Source organism: Tupaia chinensis, unplaced genomic scaffold (assembly GCF_000334495.1).
Source record: "Tupaia chinensis unplaced genomic scaffold, TupChi_1.0 Scaffold000115_1, whole genome shotgun sequence".
Lineage (NCBI taxonomy): Eukaryota > Metazoa > Chordata > Mammalia > Scandentia > Tupaiidae > Tupaia > Tupaia belangeri.
In genome coordinates, this window is record NW_006159579.1 from 5,811,373 (window position 1) to 5,819,064 (window position 7,692).

General features: G+C 48.5%; 1 protein-coding gene across 1 annotated transcript in view; it reads left to right on the forward strand.

Moving 5' to 3' along the window:
- The window catches only part of LOC102497756 (bactericidal permeability increasing protein), a 34,165-nt gene that overhangs the window by 4,009 nt on the left and 22,464 nt on the right, over positions 1 to 7,692 (forward strand). Inside the window, exons 4-7 of the mRNA XM_006144127.3 lie at positions 1,997 to 2,155; positions 3,376 to 3,439; positions 6,325 to 6,388; positions 7,636 to 7,692. Coding sequence (XP_006144189.1) covers positions 1,997 to 2,155; positions 3,376 to 3,439; positions 6,325 to 6,388; positions 7,636 to 7,692 — 344 coding nt within the window. The remainder of the gene's footprint in view (positions 1 to 1,996; positions 2,156 to 3,375; positions 3,440 to 6,324; positions 6,389 to 7,635) is intronic.

Consider the following 7,692-nt stretch of genomic DNA (forward strand, 5'->3'; position numbering starts at 1 on the left):
TTCCCCCTTGCTTGTCCCTACTAGTCACCATAGAGATTCTAGGAGAATTTTTCACATAAGAAGCTTCATCATGACCCTTGCTTAGTAGCTGAGCATTTGTCCACAGCTCAGTGAGGGAGCTGGCAAGGCTGAGCTTGTGCATGGATGGAAAGGATGGAAAGCTAAGTGGAATCTTTAATTAGCTCCCTTTATCAGTTAGCTATTGCTGTGTAACAAATCTTCCCACCTTTTTTTGGAGTATCATGGAACAGATGAGGGGGAGGTCTCCCTAGAGTAACATAATTGTTCTGTTATCACAAGAAAAGAGCTTCAATGCTTGGTGGAGAGCCCAGAAATGCCCTCTACAGATTTTGCACACCCATTTGTTAAACAGATATTTAGAGCTTACAACAATATTCAGTTGTTATCACTTAGGTATCCGTGTGTGCTGAGGTGGTTCTGCTCCACACGTATCTCCCATTCCTCTCTGGGGCAGTGAGCTATCCAGAGCATGTTCTTGATGAAGCAGAGGTGCAGAACAGAAAAGCAGGAGCAGGCAGGTCCTCTCAGAGCTGAGGCTCAGCCCTGGTCCCTGGTCACTTCTTATACCACTGGCAAAATCATGCCAAGCCCAAAGTGGAGAATAAAGAAATATACCCTAATTGCTCCCCACTCTCAAGGATAAGCAAGGGCAAGGGTATGAATGCAGGGAGGGTTGAAAACTTGAGACAAATCATACAACTATACCACTAAATCTAACCACTGGGCTTTTACTACAGCGACCCTGCCCCCTAATGATGGTGGCTCCGAATGACTCATCATTGAGCAGCATGTCCTTTGTGGAGAACCTAGGGAGAAAACGGAGCAGAAGCTGCCGGAAGGGCAGCAAGGGGTGTAAAAGCCTCTCTTGCAAGGATTCTTACATCCTTCCACTCCCGAAAATGAGAATTGCCTAATTATTTATATATATATTTTTTAGATTTTTGCTATAAGGTGAGTGAACTCACTGGAGAGACAGAGACAGAGAAATAGAAAGCAAGAAATCACCCTCCAGGGGGGATGGCCATGCCTTAGTCCCTTCTCCTTCTCAGGATTTTGGGCAAGCATGCACACATGCCCAGTGTGAGTTTCAAGCTGCTGGGTCCAGGGCTCGAACCACAGTCGGCCACATGGGAGTCCAGCAACGTAACCATTACGCCACTTGCAGGTCCCCAGAATGGCCTAATTCTTTATCAGAGCTCACAAAAAAAAAAAAAAAACTTTAAAAAGTTTATGTATTTTTTACATGAGTGAGAGAGACACACAGAGAGAGAGAGAGACAGAGAGTACCCCCAAACAGTATCTCGATGCTGTGATCCACCCCCAGCTTTGGCAGCCTTGGGCCATGGGCACACATGTGCTTGGTGTTTTCAGGGAGGTCTCCAGACGTGAACCCAGGATCATCCCATGTTGGTCAGCCTTGCAGAGGGTCATGTTTTACTGCTGCACCTCAGTTTTTTACATCCATTATTTTACTTATTGATCTTGATTAAAAAAAAAAAAACAGTACTTCATCACATCATAGAAGGCTGACATTCATGTGCACCGTCTTATCCAATATGCATTCCGTCCCTGAAGGAAGAGCTATTAACTTCATTAATTACTTACTAATATTAATTAGTTGAAGTCATTGACTCCAAATACCCAGCTTTTGAGTAGTGGAGCTGAGACACACTCTGGTATCTGGCTGCTGGACCAGAAACTCAGAGAGGGTAAGAAACATGCCCCAAACCTGCCTCACAGCCAGGGCGGTCGCTGAGCCAGTGGTTACGGCAGGGTCTTTGCCACATGTCATGCTGGAGTCTCGCTTCTGCTCGGCTGTGGTGTGACCTCAGGCCAGCGGCCCCTCTCTCTGAGCTCCACCTTCTCTCCTGGAGTGGGGAAAGCACGAAGCCTACTTCCAGCCTGGGGGTAAGGTTGCAGTGACAGCAGGGAAGAATGTACTTGCTCCAAGTCCTTTCTGGTTGTTCTCCTTCAGCAAACTCAGAAACAAGTTTAACCTGAACGTCCAGGGCATCTCCATTTCGGCCGATCTGAAGCTGGGCAGCGATCCCATCTCAGGCCACGTCACCATTGCCTGTTCCAGTTGCAGGAGCAACATCAAAAACATCCACATACGCGGTTCCAGAAACCTGGGGTACTGGGGTCCTGGGGTCCTGGGGTCTCATGGAGCCGGGGTTGGCAGGAAGAACCTAAAAGAGAACTGTCCTAATGGTCCCTGTATTCAGAAAACATAGCCTAAGTGCCACTTCCATGCCTGGCCTTGATCAGAAGCCTTGGGTGAGGGAGACAGGCAGGGATCCCCCAACGCAGCAGACACTGACCCTGTCTCAAGGCAGTTGGCCCATCACCGTTATTCGGCAGACTTCACTGAGCACTTATTAAGCCCAGGCTCTTGCTAAGTACTTTATACACCTACTAAATGCTACATTCCTCCCCACAAGTCTGCGGGCATTCATGCACCCACTCACCCACTCACCTGACAACCGTCCACTGAGAAGCAGCTAGCAGCAAGCGTCAGCAACACATCAGGAAGCAGCAGCAGCCGATCAAAACGCAGGAAAGGTGCTGTCAATCGAAGGCTTCCTATGTGCTAAGCATGGCTTTAAGCGCGGGCATCATCTCATTCAATTCACACGATGGCTCTGTGAGCGCTCTTACTCCATTTTCAGGAGAGAAAACCAAGGCACAGAGAGGAAACAAGCGAAGTGGCTATAGCCAGGGTCAAGTCCAGACTATCTGGCCCCAGGCTTTTAGCTACCTAGCCCTGATCTCTTAGTTTCCAGCCCTGTGGGGGAGACAAACAATAATCAAATCATTGCATGAATAAATGACACATAATGATAAAAGGAGATAAGAACTAGGAAAAGCAGATACAAACTGCTTTGAATGCCTGGAACCAGAGGCTCTGACCCAGTCTGTGGGTTGGCCAGTTCCTCCTTGACGAAATACCATTTGAACTGAGATGAAAAAAGTAAGTTGGAGTTATTAGGTAGATGTCAGGACGGGGGCTGTTTTAAGCTGAAGGAACAGCATGAGCAAAGGCACTGGGGTGGGAGGAAGCATGGGCACCGAGAACACAGCAGGGCAGCGTAGCTGGTGTGCAGAAAGGGAGGGGAGGGTGAGGAATGAGACAAACTGGGGCAGGAGCCCAGCTGCCCAGGTCTTGAGGCAATAACCCCAGAACAGGTCATTACGAATGGGGAGAAAAACCCAATGGGGTGTATGCAGTTGGAGTCCAGGGATAAGAGTGCTTATTTGGAGGAGAAAGGAAGGCTTCCCAGATGAGGTAGTCCCCCAAATCCAGCTTGGGGACACCTGGGGAGCCCCAACATGTCTCTGTCTATCATTCTTCAGGTTGCTGATCTATCTCTTCCGCAAGAAAATCGAGCTTTCACTCCACAGAACCATGAACGACAAGGTAGGCGGGGTGCAGGGTCTCATCAATGGTCAGAGGGAAAGGGACCCTCAGTAACTATATGCTTCTGGCACCCTTGGGCAGTTCTGCCCTCACTCCAGACCCCCAGCCATCCCTGTAGCCCTTTGAAAACACCAACCCAACTCTAAAAACCAGTCAAGTCTAATTTACCAAGCAGCTGCCCAAGACCAAGGAAGGGCCTTTCCCCCATGACTGCTTGAACTGTCACTGCTTCCCTACCCCCACCCCAGTGTTCCTTCCTGCGTGGAAGAGGCCTTTTTCTCCCTACAGCCCCATCTCCCCACACCCCTGCTGGTCTTCCTCCCTCCTGCCCTAACTCCAACCCCTCCTCAGTGCTCTCTACACAGAGCACACGCACTGATAAAGCTGCAAGTCCAGACTTTGGCCAGGCCCCAGCTGTAACCCATTTCTTGAGGCTGGAACTGGGTAAGAGACAGGCATTAGCCAGTGCTCCCAACTCTGCCCACACCTGAGTCCCCAGGTCAGCGTCTTCAGCTAAGAAAAGAGGACATTCATTGGGCCGATTTTTCCATCACTAAACTATCAGCTTTCGAGAATCACCTGAACCTCTCTGAGGGCAAATGACCCTGGACTTTCTCCAGAGAGCAATAGGGAGCCATGGAAGGCTTTAGATTAGTGGGTAACCTGTCCAGAGCTGTATTTTCGAACAATTTCTCTGTCCTCTCTGAAAATGACTGGAGGGGCCAAGAGTAGATGCACAATGACCAAGGAGGCTTGTGTAGTCTTCTACTTCAGATGTTGCTTTCAGGGTCAAGGACACCGAAAACACAGGTAGGAGCCGTTGAGTGAGTGAGATACTCTATCTGAAAATACTGTGCCAAACATTTCAAAAAGAAAAATCAATGTGTGGTTGTCACAATTGCTACTAGTGGGTCATAGAGCAGGTTTTCGTCCTGGCTCCAGGGCTTCATGAGCTGTGTAACCCTGAGAAAATTGCTCAAACTTCTGCACTTCGATTTCACCATCTGTCAAATGGGAATGTTAGTGCCTTCTTCACAAGCTGTTGTAAGGACTGAGATAATGTAGACAATGTACTTCCCCACTAGCCTAGCTCACCCTCAGCTCAGCAGTCTGTATAACTAAGTCTGAGAGGACTGTGAAGATACATCTAATGTTTGGAAATTTTTAAATGATTGTGTCTTGTACCACCCAAAAGTGGCCCATCTACAGTAGCCAAGATGAAAAGTAATGACACTGCTGCTGCTGATGGCAAGGATGATGAGAATAGTGAAGATGGTGATGGTGAGGATGACAATTGCAATGTTGAGGATAGCGATGGTGATAGTGATGGTGAGGACAACAATGGTGACACTGAGGATGGGATGGTGAGAGTGAGGATGATGATGGTGATGGTGAAGATGGTGATGATGGTGGTGGTGATAATGACAATGGTGATGGTAATTGTGAGGATGGTGATGGTGAGGATGACGATGGTGATATGAGGATGAAGATGGTGATGGTGAAGATGGTGATTATGGTGGTGAAGATGGCAATAGTGATAGTGAAGATGACAAATAGGACAAATAGTGATGGTGAGGACGGGGATGGTGATGTTGAGGATGACAATGATGATAGAATGATGATGGTGATGATGAGGTTGATGATGTGACATCATCATCACCAAAATGGTGATAGTGACAGTGATGGTGAATTTGGTGATGGAGAGGATGATGATGGTGAGGGTGAGGATGACAATAGTGATAATGATGAAGATGATGATGGTGAGGATGGCGGCCATGGTGATAGTGAGGAGGATGATAATGGTGAGAATGACACTAGTGACGGTGAGGATGGCCATGGTGGTGATGAGGGTGAGGATGGTGATGGTGAGGACGATGGTGATGGTGAGGATATTGATGGTGATGGTGAGGATGATGGTGATGGTGAGGATGAAGATGGTGATGGTGAGATGAAGATGGTGATGGTGAGGATGGTGATGGTGATGGTGAGGATGATGGTGATGGTGAGGATATTGATGGTGATGGTGAGGACGATGGTGATGGTGAGGATATTGATGGTGATGGTGAGGATGATGGTGATGGTGAGGATGATGGTGATGGTGAGGATGTAAATGGTGATGGTGAAGAGGATGATCGCTCACATATACTGAATGCTTACAATGGGCTTGGTGCTACACTAAGAATGCTTTACATGGATACTAGCATTTAACCCACACATGTAATCTCCTATGAGGAAAATGTCCTTCCACAGAAGATTGGAGGCAAGGGACCAGCAGTTGGCATAATGGCTATGTCGCTGGACTCCCATGTAGTCAACCATGGTTCGAGTCCCAGGCCCAGTGGCTTAAACTCATGCCGGGCACATGTGCATGCGTGCCCAAGATCCTGAGAGGAGAATGGAGGAGAAGGGATTGCGGTGTGGCCATCCCCCCTGGGGGGTGATTTCTCGCTTTCTGTCTCTCTATCTCTCTCTATCTTTCTGGTGAGCACACTCGCCCTATGGCAAAAACCTCTCAAAAAAAAAAAAAAAGGAAACAAAGAAACAAAGAAAGAAATTGGAGGCAGAAAAAATAAACAGATAAAAGAAAAACAAAATGACAACCAACAAAAATTTCCACATTGTAAAATAGAAAACATAGAAACCCATTAGGATAGTTCCACACCAGAGGAGGAGGTAGAATACAAATGTGCAAGTCATACTTTCATATACAGTTACTATTTTCAACCTACATACTTCCTGGTGGCCAAAGAGAAAAGGGAAATGGATGAGCTACATAATTCTGAAGAAAATATTTAAGGAAAGCAAAGCTTATCTGGACTATTATTCCCAAAGGACGTGTTCTGCTAGGGGAAGCCCTCGCTGATCTCTTTTTTGGTTCTTCCTAGATCTGCAAGGTAGTGACCAACTCTGTGTCCTCCAAGCTGCAACCTTATTTCCAAACTCTTCCAGGTAAGGACTGACAGGGGGAGGGTGGGTCAAAGGTGAAAGGATGGAGAGGGGAAGGAGGCTGGAGGGGTGTGATGAAGCTAGCAAGTTTCCTAGACAGGCCTGGGCCTGAGCGGAAATGGGCTGAGCAGGCTTTCTTCCAGTGACAGCTAGCATTCCTCCTGGTCCCTGGGGCAAGTCTAGAGCCCACATTCATTCATTCCCTGAGCTCCGCAGGGACCAACTGCCGAGCATCCCCTATCCCTGAGGCCGGAGCATGTAACTGGCCTGAGATCTGATGCTGATCAGGTCTCTCCGAACTCAGTTTCTACACCCCCAAAATAGGGACAGTAACTCCTACCCCAAGCACTTGGTAACTCTGAAGAGTAGCGGTGGGCAGGGGCGGCCTTCCCTTGGCGGAGTGCTTCCCATGTCCAGGCACTTGGAAACAATCTCCTCTCAGCCCCCAGCACCCCACAAAAATAGTCATTCTTCTCCCCGTTTCACACACGAGGAAACAGGCTCGGAGGGGAGCTCTGATCTGTCCATTCAGAGCAGCAGCCACAGGATTCGCATCTGGACTAAGGTTTTCTAAACTCCCGAGCCTGAGCTCCAAACTGCTACCAGGGCTGCCTCCCTGAGGAGCCTGCATGGCTGGCATGCAGCATGTGGACACTTAAGATGTGTTTTCTCCCTTCGGGGCAGGGGCCCACTCTGGGCACATTCCATGCAGTTCAGTGTCCAAGGTTTGACCCCACAAGGCAGGAAAAAGATTTAGGGTTGAGGCCCAGCGGCTCCGTCTTAGACAACACGGGTTTCTGAGCCTCAGTTTCTTGCCATTGAGCTCAGAAAGGAAAGGCTTAAGTGTCACTGCTAGTAACATCCTTCCTGCAACGTGTTCAGGACGTTGGGCATGCACCTCCTTGCAATCCTCCCAGCACTCGGAGTGTCACTGGTCTCGCCCCCATTCTCCAGATGATAAAAAGTGGCTCAGAGAAGTGCAAGGACTTGTCCAAGGTCACACACAGTTCAACGAGCCCAGGTCCCTCTGTCCCCTTGATCCTATGCTTTCGGCAGCCACTTTGGGGCTGTCAGATGAAGGAAATAAGATGATCTCTGTGAATGAGGGGTGTGGTGCATTTTCTCATTAAGGGAGCTCAGGAAGGGCTTCTTGGAGGAGGTGGGAATGGAACAATCATTTCAGTTTTTCATCCGATTTTGGGAAATGCCACCAGGAAAACTGGTTAATGGTCCACCTTCTTTCTCTCTAGTGACAGCCAAGACAAATTCTGTGGCTGGGGTCGACTATCGTCTGGTGGCACCTCCAG